This window comes from Pteropus alecto, unplaced genomic scaffold (assembly GCF_000325575.1).
Source record: "Pteropus alecto unplaced genomic scaffold, ASM32557v1 scaffold258, whole genome shotgun sequence".
Lineage (NCBI taxonomy): Eukaryota > Metazoa > Chordata > Mammalia > Chiroptera > Pteropodidae > Pteropus > Pteropus alecto.
In genome coordinates this window covers 143827-164671 of record NW_006441076.1, presented here as the reverse complement: position 1 = coordinate 164671, position 20845 = coordinate 143827, and the positions used below count along the sequence as shown (strand labels likewise).

The 20845-nt window shown below is 32.3% G+C and overlaps 1 protein-coding gene across 1 annotated transcript in view; it reads left to right on the top strand.

The window, feature by feature from the left end:
• Positions 1 to 20845, top strand: part of CFAP47 (cilia and flagella associated protein 47) — a 363081-nt gene that overhangs the window by 266366 nt on the left and 75870 nt on the right. The window contains 5 exon segments of the mRNA XM_015594565.2: positions 2415 to 2509; positions 8782 to 8957; positions 10995 to 11102; positions 15511 to 15619; positions 18884 to 18988. Coding sequence (XP_015450051.1) covers positions 2415 to 2509; positions 8782 to 8957; positions 10995 to 11102; positions 15511 to 15619; positions 18884 to 18988 — 593 coding nt within the window.

Below are 20845 nucleotides of genomic sequence, written 5' to 3'. Positions count from 1 at the left end.
ATTTTATACAAAAAATGAACTAGTGTGCACTTGGTCATGAGATGATGAATAATTTATGTCTTTTTAAAGCTTTTCAGGAATTTCTCAAATTACTATAGTGAATGTTATTGATTTTATAATTAGAAAAATATTTTAATATGTTTAAGGCCTGTACTTAAATAATGATTATTATTACTTTTGTTGTTCTCATCAATAAATCATCGCTAATTTCATTCTAACCAATGAATTCATATTCAATGTATACTTTTAGCACTATAGGAATTAAATCAGCTACATCACAACATTGCTTTATGGAAAAGCCACAATTACAAATAGTAGTCGCTATTGTCTCTGTGATGGTTAATTTTATGTGTCAACTCAGCTAGGCCATGGTACCCAGATATTATGTCAAACATTCTGGATGTTTCTGTGAAGGTGATTTGGGATGAAAATTACTTTTAAATCTGTGGACTTTGACTAAAGCAGGTTGCCCTCATAATGTGGGTGAGTCCTGTCCAATTAGTTGAAGGTCATTCTAGAACAAAGACTGACCTCCTCTGAGCAAGAAGGAATTCTGCCAGTAGATTGCCTTTAGACTTGAACTAAAACTCTTCCCTGAATTTCCAGCCTGCCAGCCTATCCTGTAGATTTTGGATTTACCAAGCCAATTATGTGAGGCATTTTCTAAAAGTACACACACACACACACACACACACACACACACACACATCCTGTGGTTTTGTTTCTCTGGAGAATTTTGACTAATACACTTCCCGTTCCATAGATGTGCAGACTGTTTTACTGCTCCTTGCACTAACTCAGAGTCATGGAGCAGTCTTCTTAGATATAGACGCCTTTTCTTTTCAATTTATTTTTCCTGTCAGTTCAATGTGGATTAAAGCATTGAAAAAATCCATAAAATATACATGAGCTAGAAGGGGAAACACTTTTCATTTTAAGAACTTTGGTTTGTTTTGAGATGTCACATTTTAAATGTCATAATAGCATTTAAAATCCTTTCATAGAATTGAAGGAGCAGCCAATACAAACACGAGCAGCGGTTTCTGCAGTAATCTAACATCAATATAAATTTGGTAACTTATTCTTTGCACATTAATGGTTTTAAGGTAATTAATTGTGTCTAAAATAAATAAACACAGGAGGTAATTCAAAATGTGAAGGCAAGTTTGCCCTCAAGAATTTCCTGCAGGTATTTGTAATAAGTACTCACCTAGATCTCTTTCTTCCTCTCACTAGCTGATTTCTCTGAATGTCTAAATTGTTCTCAGCTCCACTAATTTGATAAGTGCTTCTTGATAGCTAAAGTATTAGACTAGACAGAATACAATATAATACAATATGGTACAAAACAGTGTAGTACAAGATACAGTGCCATACACTACACTATAATACAATGGCATTCAGTGTCTTACCATGCAGTATAATACAATGCAATGCAAAACAATATACTGTTTCAGAAGAGACACTAAGTATTCCACTAGTCTGGGTCCCTTATTTCATAGATAAGGAAACTGAGCCCCAAGAAGGCTAGAAATCAAACATAGCAGTTTTTGGAATCTTTAAAACAAGACAATATTGATACGAAAATACATATGATTAACTGAAACTGGAGGACATCTTAAACTGCAAACCAGGTTAACACTGAAGAATTAAGAATTCAAAGTGAGAAGCTGAACAAATGAGAACAAATGGAAAGAACCTGGGTTTGATGCCAGTACAAACTCTGCTACACAGGGCCGTTGTGGTAGACTAGAGTTCTGGTTTCTGAATTTGGTAGTATGACTTGGACATCACCAGTGACAGAAATGCCATTTTTTTTTTAAAGTAGGGAACCCCGGTATAATCATAATTTTCTCACTATTTAGTCCATACCCCACTGCCGCTTTCTTTGTGATAAATTGCTAGGATCTTTTTTCACATTCCCAAGAAAACAGAAATCTCATTAACTATTCTTGACTTTGTCTTTAAACTGGATTCTTATGGTACTGGAAATGTAACATTGTGAATTATAATGCCGTATTTAGACATTTCTGCCTATAATATGTAAATGCTTTGGCAATTAGAGGGAAAAATGATTGATTATTTCTTTTGAAATATTAATTCTTAACTTAAGATTAAAACATCCATAAGTTTATTTTAGCAAGAAACTAAAGTTAGGGCAGGCACAAAGCAGGGAGCTTTTACAGAGCATTCTGATGCCCATACAAAATGGGGTTTCTCTTATCACTCACAAACTATGATGAAATTGCTTCTTTACCCTCCCCTCAGTGCTCTTGACAAATGAGTCCATCAAAAAGAATTTGAAAATGATACCTGTTCATGTTTCTCAAATTTTTATGTTAAGTATGTTATTCTGAAGCCTATATTAAGAAATGCTTTTCTTTTCTTTTTTTTTTTTTTTTTTTTTTTACCAGATGATGATAGTAATTTACAAGTCTGGTATTATCTTGAGATCCATATCCATCCTGGGAAACCTGTAGATGTTATCGAAATGAAATGTATCGCTATGGTAAGAGCCCATTAAATGTTCGTAGACTGTTGTTTTGCAAACAGAACTTTTTTTATTGTACACTTAAATTGCTATTCCTGAAAAAATCCATATTAAATAAGCTTATTGGGATAAACTATTCAAATTATAGTAATTTTATTTTTATATCCAGTAATATGTACCTGGAATGCTTATGGAAAAGATCTTTAAGTTCTGTGGTATCTTACAGTGGCCGCACTGATTAGCATTCTACCTGCATATTTCAAGAGTTACTAGAGCAAACTTAACCTTCGCCTGCATGTTTGCCCTCACTCCTATGACAAAAGCAGCATTGTACTTGCTCAACTCAGTACTGAGTCTTCCTGGTTTCTACCCAGGCCTTTCACTCTGAAACATATTTGGAGCAACTGGTATAGATTTGGGGTTTTAAATAATAGTGACTGAGAAGACAAAGACAAAAACCATATGATTTCACTTACATGTAGAATCTAAAGAACAAAATAAACAAAACAAAACAGGAACAAACTCATAAATACAGAGAACATTTTGATGGTTGCCAGATGCGGGGTTGGGCCACTGGACAAAAAAGGTGAAAGGATTAAGAAGTACAGATTGGCAATTACATAATAGTCATGGGGTTATAGAGTACAGCATAATCAATAATATTGTAATAGTTATGTATGGTGCCAGGTGAGTATTAGAGTTATTGTGGTAATCACATTGTAAGTTATATAAACATGAAACCGCAATGTTGTATAGCTGAAATTAATATAATATTGAATGTCAACTGTAATTGAAAAAAAGTAAATAAATAAATAAAATAATAGTGACTAAGAATAGGGTTGTCTTATGTGAATTATTGAAGTGTTACTAAATCCATGTCCAGAATTAATTATTTAATAAAGTAAAATATTGAGAGTCCTGATTTAAATGAAACATGAAGACAGTATTCATTTCTATTAATCATGTTTTAATTCAATTTAATTTCCCTATTGTTAGTACTCAAATATTCAAATCTATAACAAAGTTTATTTTCATTTTTAAATGTGAAGATAGATTTCTTCATAGAATCGATTATTTAGAATCTTGAACTTTTGCTCCAACAAATAGAAAATAAGAAAAGACTTAAAACACTTTAAGTCTATAAATCAATTATTTGCTCATCTGATTTCTGGTTAAATTTCCACTGAGGCATAGAAAATGGATGGTTAAACTACTGAGATACACTCAAGTATAAATCGTAAAAGCAGTCTCTTCTAAGTGGAATATGATTTATTATGACCGTGATAGGATTATTTCACTCAGTGAAAATGTCCTATTTCTATGACCCTGTTATGACTACAGAAAAACATATACCATCATGGTACTTTATGTGGCTATGTAAGAAGACTGAGCAAAAAGCAAAAATAAGCCACCCTCTGTCTCTGTAATGCACTTCAAGTATGTTTTCATTTTTAAAATTAAGATTTGCATATACCCTTTTGGGAATATATTGTTTTCATGAATAATGTACTTTAAATTTCATTTTGGGTGGTGAATACACAATGCAATATAAATATGATGTATTATTGAAACCTATATAATTTTATTAAGCAGTGTCATCCTGATAAATTTAATTTAAAACAAAATAGTAGCCCTTGTCCATTTTCCATAAAAGACTTGCTTCTTCCTTTGTAATCGATACAATTATTATCATTTAATCCTAATTTGATACCACACTGGGTTACTTATGTCTTCTTATTGGTTTATTACTTCTGATTATTGTCAATTATACTATTGCTTTTATTTTTCACTGTGAATAGTTAACATAGTTATTTCATAAAAGACATTGAAATAATTTCCTCCTAACATCGACAAAGATGAAAATGCAAGTTTTGAGCTCCAATTTCATGGAATAGTTTTACATTACAATGCAGGAGCAAAACAGCCCCATGGACTACTAGGTTGCTCTCTTTGTCTCTATAGACTGGTGCGCTGTACTAATTAAGTGTTCACTTTCAACTGACATTGGTGGAGAAGCAGAGTCTTTTCCAACTCTACATAAGCTACCAATAACACTGATGTTGTTGGAAACTTTATAAATTTTCCCACATTTTTCATAGTAATTGCCTAAGGTAAAAACTTATGAGCTCTTTAACTTGCAGGCATGAAGACTGAGTTGGTAGAAGTTGGTATGGGTTATTTTAAATAATTCCATCAAATAAACCTTTGTACACTTCTTGAAGAAGACACTTTCTGAATATTTTCAGAAGTACATTGAAACTTTTGTCCTCCTTTATATATTGTATCCTAATATTTTTTACTGCATTTACTGTTTTTGCTAAACTTTTGAGAAATATTTTACTTAAACCTTAAATCATCAGATGTGGCAATGGAGCTTTCAAGATACGGGGTTGAATGTAATTAAGTCGTCTCTGATTTTCTGTCTGCTTCTCAGCTTTGTTACATTCAACCCAATTCCCACATCTTCCCTAGAGATGAGTGAATGCTCAGAATCTCTCTAACATATTGTTGGTGTAAGAAATGTTTAGACCCTCAAGGCACATAATTTTGGTTACTTCTTACAGCAGATTCCAAAAATCAGATTATATTCATAATAAATAATCAGTCATTAGTAGTTCATTCTCTGTTGTAAAATATTTAGGGTTTCTCTTGGGAATTTTAACATGTAATAACTGCTGTTCCATCTTGCTTGAGCTCAAAAATCTCTTGTATGTCATATAGTTTGGATGTGGGAGAATGATGAGACTAATCCACTGTCTTCCCACTGATACTTAGTAATTGCAGTATATAGCAATTAGCTATATTTTCTGAAAACAAAACAAGTGTGTGAACAACACTTTATAGGCTTTAAGTTTTGGATTAGTCAGAGTCTTCATAATTTTTGTTCTGTTGCCAATGATAATTGCATGACCATTTCTTTACTTATTTTTTCATTCTATAATCAACCTTCAGTTAAATTCACTGTATTGTTAATGATAAGACCTAGTAAGAGAAGAGCATTTTTCAAAAATATCTCATTGCCTATTTTGTGTTAAATCACAAAATATGTACATTGTTGTGCCATAGATAAAGATATAGATAGATGATAGATAGATGATGTATAGGTGATAGATAGGTGATAGATAGCGATAGATAGATAGATAGATAGATAGATAGATAGATAGATCTATGCAGATATTTATATCTGTAGAGAGAGAACCTATTTTAAACAGCTAAGCAAGAGGGTACTTCCTAGGGATAAGTCCCTGCAATTAGATATATTTCTTTGTGTCACTGGCTTTCACAGTTCCCCCACTACACCCACAGGGTTTCGGGAAATGTCGGAATACATGTGAATGACCCTATAGATGCTACAGGAGTTTCTGGCTTTTTCACAACTCCAGGGCACCTATCAATGTATCCTCATCATCCCCATGTCACCACCAGTATGGTATTAGCACCCACCTTGATTGTACCTCTGCATTCTGTATGTCTCAGGTTAGATGGCAGAGGATTGGAGATGGGGGGGGGGTGATGGCATGACTTCTGTAGGTACAGTGACATGCAGGTGGCAGTAGCAGAGGAATGACAATGGCATTCCTAGTTTAGAGCTGTCTTCCCGGTTCTTCTGAGTTCTGAACTGCTGGCACTGACTTTTCAATTTAGGAAAATTACTGAGACAGATTAGAGTTGTCACTTCCTTCAAATTACATGGTACATTTTAAAATACCCTTTGGAACAGTTTGTTTATTGACTCGATAAAGTTTTCAAATCGAATAAAATTAAAATTGAAGATTTCATCAATAATATGCTTTACATAAATTAATACTTTTGTGTGTTTTGAACCTCAGAAATAATCCTTTTATAATGAACTCATGATTATCTTCTGGGAGAGGATATGGTGAAAAATACTTCCTTCTAGTGCATATTGAATTGTCATTGATCCAATTAAACTCTTATGAGCAAAAAAACCATAATCTTTATTTACTCTGATCCAGTGAGAGTAGGAAGTATGAAATTTTCAGGGCAGATACTTAGTGAATTAAATTTTTTCTGCTCAGAGAATGTGTAAATTGGCAACCAAATGATAGTTAACCTACTGTCTTTCTCCCATCTGAGGCTGCCATCCTTACTCAGTAACCTTCATGAAAGGGGGCAGCCTGGGTTAACTTGAGATTTTTAAACTTCTCTTGAGTCAAATTTTCACATGGTTACTGTATTAGTTTAAAGTTCTGGTTATCCAGACTATCAGACATATTAATAATTAGATTTACATATAAACTCTAAAGCATCTTATAAATTGCATATTTTATTATTTAATGAACATTTATTGTCGCTACTATTTATTGTGGCACTATTCTGGATGCCGAGGAACAGTGATTAGCAGTACAAACAAGGCCCCTATTTGTGTGGCGCTAACATTCTAGTGGAGTTAAAAAACAAAAAAATAAAATTGAAATAGAATAGAATAAAAGAATAGAAAGTATCAGAGAACATCACGTATGGTAAGAGTAGAGAATGTTTTGTGCAGCTTTTTTTTCAGTGGTGTATGTGTATGGGCTGGATCATTATGTAAAATGAATTGATCTGGGTTTTAGTTAAAATATTTTGAAAATCAGTTGTTTAGATCTTAGCATTTTTACTTCTTTGAAGAAGCTATAGCATTGTCTTAAATTGACACTAACTTTCTCTAGAAAACATCTGAGTAATAGACTAGGACAATGTCTAGTCCAAAATGTTTCTTTTTAATTTTCTGTCTAAAGATCTGGGAGAAGTTTCTAGGCCAATATATGGTTGTTGGTACTTGTTATCCTGGCACAGTCCTTTGGTTTAGTTGTTGATTTGTTTGTCCTTTAGAAAGTTCCTAGGAGGCAAAGTTCTGTAACAGTCTTATAAAATATGTCAGGTTGCCTAGGAAATAGCAATCTCTGTGACATAATACCATTGTTGGCTTTTTTGCATTTTATATTTTTCTTTTTCTTTTATAATTATGAATATTGGATATTTTACTGTAGGAATTTAAATGTCCATTTATTTTTGGAATCCATGATTCTAATATCTCTTGAAACTATTGTAGATGGCCATTCTCCATTGCATTTATAATTAAATATGATTTGTAATAAATGATATCTACTCTATTCTAATTATAAACTGGTATGTATCCTTGATTTCCATCTTTCCTTGCCAGATGTTGTTCACCACATTAAATGCTATTTACATTCCCCTAAAATGTAACGTTTATCCACTCATTCATTTATATAGAGGTAATGTCTATCTTGAAGATATATTTTGTGAATAATTCTCTCCCCATCACCAACTGTCTCCACCAGCTCAGTACCAAGGTTGTTTTTGTCACCTCTGTAATGTGATGCGATAAATTTCAAAATAGCTCCATGTCCTAAAGTACATACATTTCCAATCTTTAAATTATGACTTAAATGTCCAACATTTTCCTTTTCATTGGATTAAAACATTTTAGACAACTGGTCTTTGTTAAGATTGAAATATGTCCTATCTACAATTCTACCTTTAATACATTTGCTTCAATTAATGCTTTTTACTTTAGTGGAAATCATGGCTGTCATGGAATGAAATATAAGTTATTAGCCAGGATGGGTCAGAATTAGAATCAGGAAATGTCTTGGAACTTGAAGAGTGCCCTCCAGGGCTCAGTGTGTAGCTAGTGGGGCAGGACAGGAGGAACCAGAAGGAAGGAATCTAAACAGGAAGGTAGTTATATCATCGGTATAATTTGAGTTCTTAGTTCATATTGTCCTTACTACTTGATCTACTTGATGCTAATGTACAGAACTACTTAAAATATGTCCTCTGGATCAGCAGCAGTATCCACAGTGTTTTAGAAATATAAGTTTTCAAGCTTTGTCCAAGATCTATTGAATTAGAATCATGGGGGCAGGGTCCCAATAATCTATGCTTCAGCAGCTTTTACAGGTGATTCTTGTGCATGCTGAAGTTTGAGTACTCTAGGTAGAGAAAACATTGACAAATGGACGTCATATTAATAATGGTACCAAGGAAAAATATATTTAAAATGTAATTTTATAACGTTCTTAGCATTTAGCTAGATATATCTCTTACAGTATTTGTTGTTGAAAAATAATAATGTTACCATTTACCAAGACTGTTGAGGAAAACAAAAATTATAAACAAGTGAGATATATTCAGTAGTGAATCAAGGAGACAAAACAAATGGCCTTATATTGCATAAAAGTTTTCTTTGTATTTGCTTCCATGGAACAATGACTCTATATTGACACTAAAAGATAATTATATTTATTATGTAATTCCAGGAGAGCACTTGCTTTGAAATACCTCTCTGTAATTCAAAAGAGAAAATTCTTCATGTAGAAGTGGAATTATCAAATCCTGCCCTTAGTGGACTCAAGGAGTTTGAGCTACATCCACAAGAATGTATTGACTATGCTGTCTGTTATTCTCCAGCAAGTACAGGCTGTAGAGATGAAAGGTACAGTTTCAATATGGCAATATATTTTATTGTTGATCCTTTGAAATTAAGCTTTTAAAACGATTATTTCTTTGCATACTATAATCATTTATTTTATACTCGCTCATAGTTTTAGCTTTATTTAATACCATTCATTTACAAAATGTACTAAAGTTAGCATTGTTTTCTCCAATGAAAAATATTATTTATTGGAATTTCAAATTAAATAATTCTTAAATTGCTCTTTAAATATCCTCTTTCACTTCACTTTTCACTAACCAAATTTTTCTAGATGCAAAAATTGAATCAAATTAAAATGATTACATAAGGAATAGGGATTAAATTTTCAATTTTCTTGATGAAATTAGTTTATATTTTATATTCTTAAATACAAATCATCCACTTGGAGGACATAGAGAATATTAAATTAAGGGTTTTATGCTATGCTGAATATATATATATACACGATGCTCCTCGACTTACGATGGGGTTATGTTCTCACATTTTTACTGTTTCTCTCAAAATGCTGAACACATAATTTTATTTTTCACCATCATAAATCAAAGGACATGAAAAATAGAAATTCCATTATCATTCTTTTATAAAACTCGTGCATTTAATACACCTAACCTACCAAACATCATAGCTTAGCCTAGCCTACCTTAAATGTGCTCAAAACACTTACATTAGCTTACGGTTGGGCAAAATCATCTAATACAATAAATATGCTGTATGCTGTAGGGTATCAGTTGTAGCCCAAGAAAAAGTCAGAATTCAAATTACACTTTCTGCTGAATGCATATCGCTTTTGCACCATTGTAAAGTTGAAAAATGATAAGTTGAACCATTGTAAGTTAAGCTGTCATAAATTGGGGACCATCTGTGTATACACGCACATATCACAAACATAAACCCATATACGCACATGTATTAGCAGTGCAATGACAAGTGTTTTTATAGCATAATTATGAAAAACTTTCTTAGTACTGTATATTCAGCTACATGCACACACAAACACATAGCTTCTGTTTTCGTGATTATCTCAGTTCATTTACAGTAAAATAATTAACTTTATTTCACAAGTAATATCCTATTTATTTATTATAGTTTTAAAAACTAAGCTTAGTATTGGTATGTATAATACATTCCATTATCCCATGAAAATGCCTTTTACTAGTAGTTTATATGCTTTTTCAGAGTTAGACTAATTCTTATTTTAATGAATGATGAATAAATGAATATATTTGTGAAATTTTAAAAGAGAAAAATTTTTATAATGTGAAGCATGAAACTAATAACATAACATTATAAAAGACATTATTTTGATTAAATGTGGGCTAGTATCCTCTCCCCAGCATGACCATAGTTGTAAACACAGACTGAATTTTGAATTTTCTTTATCAGCCTACATTAAAAGACATAATTTTGGGTAATACCTACTGACTGCTTACTCTGTTATTATCACTGGGGGCATGGATTTTACATACATACACGTGTAGGATGATTGATCCTATTTTATAAATGATGAAATTGAAGCTCCAAAAATTAAGTGACTTGTTCAAGGCTCCACAAATGAAAAATGACAGAGGTAGGATACCAGCCCAGTAATATTTTTAGATTGTTGCATGTTCTCTCTCTGTCCTCCACATAGATGAGCACATGCTGACTATAAAGAAAGTTTTCCAGAGCTGCATGTCACTTGATAGCTTTCACATAGAAATATGTGCATTAATTCAATACCTAAATTTGATTTAATCACCGTAGAAAAGCAGAGCTTTTCTTGTGAGAGGTCCTGTAAGATATTTAAATTACTTATGTTTACACATTTTTCATTGATTTAACAGACAGTTATTAAACAAGTATTAAGGATGGCACTGTTTTTCTTAAATAATAAAGTGATTTTCTCACCAAAAATGAGAAAATTTTAAATATATCTACAACGAGAGCAGAATTTGTCATAGAGCAGTTGTCTGATATTGTATTGGGGATATTTTTTTCTGCCAAAACTATTAAACAGTCTAAAACGACTGATAAGTTTTTGTATATTCTCTTTACCAGCGTTGTTTTTCAGCCTGATAAAGCTCTAGAATACTGGTATTTACTGAAATTTACTGTTGAATTGCCAAAAACAACCACAATGCCAGAAATACATTGTGACCTTGGAAAGTAAGTTCTATTAAATAGATAATATTATTTCATGGAAGAAAAAAGTTTATCTAAAAGAATATCATTATAATGCATTTAATGTTTTTAATAAGACATGAATATATTTTTAAATTGATTTTCTTTTCCAGGGAAGGTTTAATATTTAAACTACGCTGTGGAAAACTTATGTGAAAGAAAAACAAATCGGGACTTAGTAAGAAGAGGCTTTTATTCAAAATGATTATAGCAAGGGAGAGAAAGAGACTATACAAATAGTTGGAGGGAAACTATTGCAATAGGAAAAATGGTCTGATCTCAGAAATATGCAAGTGTCTCAAAATCAAACAGAGAAAAACTTTTTTTATAGGGTAAAGGAGGGACAAGCAGAGAGAAATGAGCAGAAACTTTGGAGGGAAAGCTAGACATAGCAGGGAAAATGACCGATGGGGACTGATAGGAAAAGCATCTCTCTGGGGTAAGCTGATTCCCAAGAAAAGCTGGGAAGGGAGACACATTCCTCTTTTTTGTTTGTGCTTGCTCAGGCTTGAGGACAAGCAGAGTTCAGAGGCCTGTAGGAAAGAAAGAAAGAGAGAAGGCTGACTAAATTTGGTTAAGACAAAGCAGAGGGCAATGGGCAATTGAGAATACTTGGTCACTTGGTTAATACCATATTCCCTTCAGATATGACCATTTATATTTAGGTGGTTGAGCTCCTTTTACATGTCTGACACTGAGTTTGGTGCTGGTACATAGGGGTAACTGAGTCACAATTTCTACTAGTTGGCAAATCAGTACCTTTTCATTATTTTCTCTCTCTTAGAATGCCAAAAGCTTGTTGAATTCTCCTAGTATCAGATCTTGAGCCAAAATATCACAACAGGTGATAAGAAAATGATCCTAATAAGAAAAATCAATAAGAAAATAGGAGTATCAGGATAACAAAAGGGAAGAATCTAAGCAAGGATGTCATTGCTGGTACAGTCCCAAACTTAATCTGATCCTGCAGAAAACTCTGGAGCATAAATTACATCTCAGAGTTTGCCTTGTCTCGATGCCAAGATTCTGTGCCTTTGCGCTCCCGTACTAGTCACTAAAAGCTTAGGATGAGCTATAAACTCCCAGGTACTTCTGCTGTAAGGTTGAGGAGGCTCCAGAACCCAAGGGCAATCATCTGAAGGTCTCAGATGGAAGATGAACAGCAAGCATGCAGAAGCTGGGGGATGGGAGCAAAGAGCTGGTAAAAATCTTCTAGGGGAACTGGGTGGGGCACAAGCAAGTTATTTACAAACTTATTTCTAGTTTTATATGTTTTTTTCTTGTTTTAAAAATATATTCATATATGAAAACTATATATATGTATAAACAATTATTAATAGATGTAAGACACTTTTGTGAAAATATTTGGCTCAGCCAGTTTTGCAATCATATGTTTTCATTCCACTAAAAAGACTAGCCTTTTCTCTTTTTAAGTTCTCATTTTTAACCTTTTTTAATTTAATTTTTATGTAAGTCATACTATGTATAATTGAAAGTCACATAATATTAAAAGGTATTTGATAGTAACTATCTTTTTAATCAGCCTTGTCCTGGATCCTTATCCTCTTTGAAGTTTGTGTGATCTTTCTTTGTACTCAGTGTCCTTAAAATTCTTAATGATATATATTGATGTGGCCCTATTTTCATACATTTTTCCAGGTAGTTGGGATCTCTTTCAATATAGAAACACATGACTTTCTGTTTCTGAAAATCTCTAATTATGCCATCTCTCTATTTTCTTTCTTTTCCCTTCCTACAACATTTATGTTTTGGATTTAAAACTTAGAGGCTGATGTTTTAATTTGCTTCTTTTTTTTTTTTTGCCTTTTCCCTCATTTATGTTTTTGCATTCAGACATATTTACTGAATTTTATCTTCCAGTCTTTTTGTTGAATTTTCATGTGAGCTATCAACATCCAAGAGCACTTTTGGTTGTTTTCATTTTAATGTTTCCTTTGTTTTTTTTATATATGACATTCTGTTCTTATTTCATGTTTTTAATATTTTCTCTCATATCCTTTAAAATATGAGTGGTCATTTTAAGAGACCATGGTCTTTGTCTTTATGTGTATGGTTTTGGTTTTGTTCTTTCCTATTAGAAACTCTCTCTAATACTTATTTTACTCATGTTCACACGTGAGGCTCTAAAATGATAGTTGGACCTTATTGACCTGACCCCCATTCATGCTGTTCTTCATTTATTTTCTTTGCTGCCAAAAGAAATCTTTTTACTATGTATAGACTTTGGTTTTTTTTTTTCCTCCAGTTTTGATATATTATGAAAAACATAGCTTATAGCACTGTATATGCTTTTGTTGCACATTTGTGCTCGTTTCTATTGTGTTTAAACATAGGAATATAATATCATTTAAATTTAGTGGATAATGACAAAGAGTTTGAAATTGGGTTTTCCTATTGACCTATTTACCTATTTACACTCCCACCAGCCATATATGAATTGTAGTTGCTTCATATCCTCAAAAATACTGGTATTGTAAGACTAATTTGTACCATTGTGGTGTGTGTGAAGTCCTCAGTGTACTTTTAATTTACATTTCCTTTATGATTAATGAGTTTGACTCCCTTGTCATGTTTATAGACCATTCTGATATAGTCTTTTTTGAAATACCTGTTCATGTTCCTTTACTGTCTTTCTATTAGTTTGTCTGTGTTTTCTTTTATAATTTACAGTTCTTTATATTTTTTGGATACAAACCTTTGTGGGTTATATATGCTGCAAATACCTTTTTTAAAACTATGAGTTTCCTTTTCAATCTCTTAACGGAGGCTTTTAATCAAATTAAAGTCTTGATTTTAATGTAGTTTATCAACATTTTCATTTTATCCAGTTCAGCCATACTCCAAAGTCATAAAACACTTCTCTGTCATTTCTAAGAAAATGTATTATCTACACTTCTCATATTTAGATCTATAATCTGTCTGGAATTGACATCTGTATGTGATGTGAGAGAAACATCAGTTAGGAGGTCATTATTCTAATTCAAGACCAGGGTGATAGCAGTTTGGACAAGAGTGTTGACAGTGAGTGTGATGAGAAGTGATCGATTTGTGGTGTCTTTTTGAAAGTGGAGCTAATGAGTTTGCTGTATAATAATATTTGAGGTATTAGGAAAACATACCATATTTTCTTTACTCTATTGATGAATATTTAGGTTATTCTCATATCTTGGCTATTGCAGGTATTGCCTTGAGATATCTCTTGGATTTCATTTCCTTTGGATGTGTACCCAGAAGTAGGATTGTTGGATCATGTAGTAGCTCTATTTTTAATTTTTTGAAGAACCACCATTCTGTTTTCCATAATATCTGTACCAATTTATATTCCTATCAACAGTGTGCCATTGTTCTCTTTTCTCCACATCCTCACCAACACATGTTATCTTAGTTTTTTAAAAAAATAATAGTTATCCTAACAGATATGAGGTGATATCTCAGTATGGTTTTGATTTGCATTACTACAGGATAACAATTTTGATGTTGTGTATAAAAAGGCATTAGAAATGATGGTAGATTGAGAATTATGAACCCTCTTGATTATTCTTTGCTTTGAGCATAAATACCAGCCATATTTTGGGGGGAGTGGGTATTTACTCATTATGAGTTTAGATCTTCTCAATGTAATGGACAGAACTTTGTGAATTTATTACTCTTTGTTATTATTTCTAGACTATGTTAACATTTTTTGTCTGGATTTAGCAGTTAAAATAATGAGTAAACATTGCTCCTAAAAGTGGAATATATTCCAGTACCGAATGTGTAAAACCATTTGGTGTCAAAAAGAATCAAGGATTATCAAATTTAGCAAAACAACATTAGTTCATACATGATTATTCTTGTTTTGAAACTCACAAAAGTCATTGTATTAGTTTCATAGGCCTGCCATAACCACCACCACAAACTGGATGGCTTAAGACAACATAAATTTTTGTCTCACAGTAATGGAGGCTAGAAATTTGAAATCAAGGTTTCAGTAGGACCATGTTTCCTCTTAAACCAATAAGAGAGAATCCTTTCTTGCCTCTTCCGGCTTCTGGTGCTTGCCAGCAATCCTTGGTGTTCTTGCCTTCAGATGCATCACTCCAATCTCACCTCCATTATCATTTGGCCATCTTCTCATTTGTCTTCATATCATCTTCTTATAAGGACAGCAGTCATGTTGGATTAAGCACCCCCCCCCACACCGCTCTATTATAACTATATCTTAACTAATAACTGAACAACCGTATTTCCAAATGAAGTCACGTTCTGAGATATTGGGAGTTCAATGTATCTTTTGGGGGGATGCATTTCAACACATAACAGTCATCAAGTTTATAAAATTATCATTGAACAAGTTTATAAACAAGTTTACTAGCTTTGTTTTTTCTTCCAGATATTTCACTCAGATGATCCCTTTAGTTAATCCTACACATGAAACCTTAGAATTGCAAGTAAAGAACAGTAATCCTGATAATTTTGTCTTGGATACTAACAAATCATCAGTAAGTATATTCAGAAAGCCACGTAACCTAAAACTACTAGAGCATTTTCTAATTCTGATTTTGTGACACTGTGGAATATTAGCATTTGAATTATTAATAAGATTTTAAATGTCTAAAATTTTAAAATGGAATTTATATGTATGTATATATATTGCTAATTTTAATTTATTGCAAACCAATATTATATATAAATTTTTGAAATTATGTATGCTAGATTCATGCTCATTATCACTGAATTCTAAATAAATTGGTTGTGCTTTATATCTGACCATTTTGGTAATCAGTTTTTGATGATAAGTTCCCAGTAATATGATTTTGACTCAGCAGTCATTCAGTGTTTCCAAGGTCCCAAGAGACCAGTTCTTTCCCAGCCCTTCGTGAGTTCTTGCCTACCCCGCTTCCCCCACTTCTAGACAGTGCTGACATAACTCTGACACTCTCCTCCTTTCTCTGCCCCATTTTCTCATTCCTAGGTCCATGTTAGAGACTAGAGCCTGTCAGTGGTCCTAAATCACTTTTCTCCTCCCCCATGTAACAAAATAGATCTGGAGGTTTAGCATCACTATCTGTTTCCAAAGCATATGATGTCAAATATGTAAAGTGAATGTCAAAACCATGCTTTCAGGTAGATTTCAAAATAATAATTGCAATAGATTATTTTCTTCAGAGGATCTCGCAGTAAATCATGAAGCCCTACTAAGTAGATATGATATTTAAATAAGGGATTTTACTATTTGCCATTTAATGATTGTTTAAGAAATTTACAATATGATTTCTTTATTTATATCTTAATACCTGTCTCTTGTCAATCACGTTGCCAGCTAACAATAATTATGATAAGAAATTTATTCTTAACGGCCATATGTCAAATTTTATATCACTAAGTATTATATTGATAAAATTGATATATAGTTTAATCTTTAAAAAATTATGTTAAAATGTACACATGTGCTTGTATTACTTGACACTATATTTTCCATAAATTAAATGGAATATGATGTTCAGGATATAGTTTACAAAAAACTGAAATTCCTCATTAGAAAGTAGTGTTTTCATATCCTTTGTATCACTGCTTTTATGGAAGAATGTGAATGGGGAAAACAAATACAATATGTTACAGATGCCACTTTACATTACATAATGAAAAATAAGGACTCTGCTTTAACATTTCCAACCTTGTATTTCAGTCCATTAATTCTTTTATACATTTACCAAATATTGTTAAGTATGAAATAAGCAGTTAATGTTAATATTAAGAAATAACTAAAAATATAAATTTATAGATGACCAAAAATACTATTATATATTGTAGAACAATTTAGTGGCACACATTAGTATTAATGGTACTAAATATAACTACTCTTCTTTTTGTTGCATGATACTCATCTTTACATAAGTAAAGATAAAAAAATATTATTACCCCTAAATGAGCATAGATTGATTATCAAGGCAAATAATGACATAATTTATAATAATTGTTATAATTATATATATATAATTACAATAAACTGGTAGATCTGCTGCAGTTAAATTCCAACCAATGGTGTTTCTCTTTCTTTCCTTGAAAACATGGGAAATGCATTTGTCAGTGAATTTTAGGTGAATTTTAGGTGGAAATAAAGGAATTTTTTTGAGTTACTGCCTGGTTGTATACACTACCTTAATCTTTACCACATGCCTTTGACATATATTTATAGAAGAGGAATTTGAGGTCAGAAAGGCTAAAATACTTAAGCCATATGATTAGCAAGTTTGATTTTCATTCTGGTCAAAAGAGGGCCGCTGGGAGTGGAAACTATAAAGACCATGTGGATATTCTGGCACCTACAGTTCAAGAGTTGGCTGCCCTGGAAAAGGAGGCACAGACATCTTTTCTGCATCTTGGCTACCTTCCTAATCGGCTGTTCAGAACCTTCTGACTTTAACATACACTAAATAAGATGCGAGTAGGAAAAGTCTGTAGTCTTAAAACTCTGAAACAGTTGTACTGCTTCCAGGCAGCAGTATTTATATATATATAAATTATAAATTGGAGACAAATATATATATATATATATATAAATTATAAATTGGAGAAAAACATATATATAAATTGGAGACAAATTATTTATATATAAACTTTAGAATGAAAATCAAAGCTAAGGTAAGTATTATATATTTTTTCCAATGAAATGGGTGACTTCATATATATGTATATCCTCCACCTATATAGAGAGAGAAACTTTTTCATATCTGCTAAATTTAAAGAGTATATGAAATGCAACTTTTTTTTTGCTAAGGTTGATACTGAAATTAATTTATATTCCTTAAATGTACATTAACTAATAACCTCGAAATATTCCAGGTATGAGAAGGAGAGCCTGCCTGAGATAAAAATATTTGCTGTAGATATATATACACATAAATATAATAAGGAGGTAACTTCTAAATATAAAATTAAGTTCATATTTGTATTTCATTGTCATCAGAGTTTATTGAGAACAAAGTGCTATATTTAACGAGGATTGAATGACACTACTAAATTGCTATTTTACTTTTTCAGAAGTTATCTGGCAAAATAAATTAGCGAAAAACTAACTGATTTTTCAGACATGTACCATTCATTCTAGTATTCTATAAGTGTTGATATTAGATATATTATTCACAGTGTAGCATTTTGATTGCATGAGATACTCAAGTCCCCAATATATTGTGACGAAGTTGCTGGCTTACAGTCTCTAAAGAGGTAACCCAAATTAATACTTTTCAGAAGCAAGTTATTCCAACAGCTCATACCTTGAATGTGTATGTAATAGGAAGGACAAAGAGGAAAACTTCATCACATGCTAAAGAAACATGACTTACATCTATGTTTAGAATGAGTTCATTTCTTTCGATGTTGCCAAAGCTACAAGTTGAGTTCTCAGTGTTTGACGTGTATCTTAGAATGGACAATAAACTATGGTTTCTTAAATAAAATATATATTTCTATTATTGGGAGTTATAGCTCAGCTTTAAAAATTAATCTTGATTTCCTTATACAGAGTAACTAACTCCATGTGGTCATTGTTTGGGGGAAAAGCATAGCATGAAAACTACTAAACATTGCTTACCACCAGATATTTTACCAATATTCATCAAGCAGGCACACTGAGATTGGATGTGTACAAGGCAACACATTAATCACATGAACATTTACCCAGCATATACCTAGCCCACAAGAATGCTGACTTGAACAAAAATATTGATTGTTTTGTTTCTCTTTTCCTTTCTAAATTTGCACAGCTGAACTTATCTCCTCATTGCACGAATAATGTACCTGTTCACTTTCATCCTTCTGCTCTTGGAAGAAGTGGTCACCAAGCTTCTATTGTTTTCCACTGTGATCAGGTATGATAGAGTATTCTTGGATCAAGTCAGGTTAATTAAATTTCACAGTCAACAAATAAGTAAATCTTACTCATGCAGTTGGCATCTTTTACAAGCACACAGATCTAGAACATAGGTGTTAATGTAAATGCCAAATCGCTGGCATTTTTATTAATTTTCTGATTTAGGTTTTACAACTCAAATTTTCATGAACTTAAATATAAAACTGTAGAAAATGTGATCTTCCAAATATCGTGGATTTTTTGCTCTCTTTCATCTGTACAGTGTTCCTGAATAACAATAATTAAAAAAAAAAACAATAGTTAATCATTTTTAAAGCATCTCTAAGCATGCCATTCTTAGAATTGTCTCAGTTCATTCTCACCAGTCATATGGTGGAAAGATTATCAACCCCATTTTATGGACCAGGAAACTGAGATGCAGAGAAATGAAGATCAAGTAGCTAGTAAGAGGTTGAACCCAGACCTGAACCCTGGATGTCTGCCTTCAACTTGTCTTCATGACTATTTTTACAGCTACCTGCAGATTGCCAAGTGATTATAACTCTCTTACTGCGATGAAAATTTTATATAAATTTTTACATTTATTATTATTATTTTTTACTTCTTCAAGTGTTGATGGGCAGGAAAGTAAATGGAGACATGTACTTTAAATCCTAAGGGACACCAAGGAGCTAACAAAACCCTGCCATCTGAGAGGCAGTAGAATCAAATATAATACAGAGGTCCCTATGTCAGTTCACAACTTGTGGTGACTGAAGTGCCCTCTTCCAAAACAATGTATAATTTACCTTTAGAGAGAATTGAGGCTATTAAATTTCCTACATGATTACTCACTTATACATGACTTGGAACCATACTATGGAACTATGCTTGATTCAGAAATATTAAAACAAAACAAAACAAAAAACAATAATCCTTATGCAGAAGGAAAAGTACAGTGATTATTTTATTTTACAAAAATAATTTTAACAAGGCAGATGTTGTAAATCATTACTTCATAGCAGGGTTAGCCCCTTTATCTTAATTATTGGGCACACTTTAATTGCTTGCATTTCTGGTGGAAATTATGTCTATTAAGAGTAATCTGGCACATCAGCAGGACACTTATCAGTTTTCCATCTCAATACCTTTAGAAAATCCTAACCTAAAAGTCCAACGTGAAATTCTTAATCAAACCCAAAACTCAAACACAAAACACAAAACTCAAACAAGAACTCAAACGAGTAAGTAATCAACTCAAACCTTTTATAAATCAGTTTTACACTGGTGCTTGAGTTTCATCACTTTAAGCATCTCCTTGCAAATTGTAGAAAATCTCCAAGGATTCATCTGTGGCTAGACTTTAATCAGTCATTCATTCATCCTTTCTGCTACAGGGTCCAGACTCCTTCAACCTTTTTAATGTATTGCTCATAATCTTTGTGATTTTTCTTGCCTTTCCTTTTTCTTTTTTTGCCTTTATTTTTTTTTCTTTCATTTTTATCTCTGAATCAGTTGGGTCTTCTTCTTTTATTTAATTCTTCGAGGCAACATCCTAAAATTAATTTGGTTAAGACATCACAATTGCAAATATCATGAACTCACATTATGCAACCAGATTCTCTAAATGAGATTGTGTTACTGCATATCAGAATAAAAGGGCTAGTAGTAAGCAGCAAATGTGGTAATCGGGCCTTCTCTTTGGTACCAAACATTATGTTCTGAGATTTTTATTCTTGGTTTTCACTTGTTTCATTTTTACTTTCAAATCATTGTCATTATTCATTTCATTTGTATTTAATTGTGTGACTCACTGCATCTCAAGGTCAGAATAACAAAAATGAAGGAAAGAAGATGAAGGCCAGAGAGGTTTTAT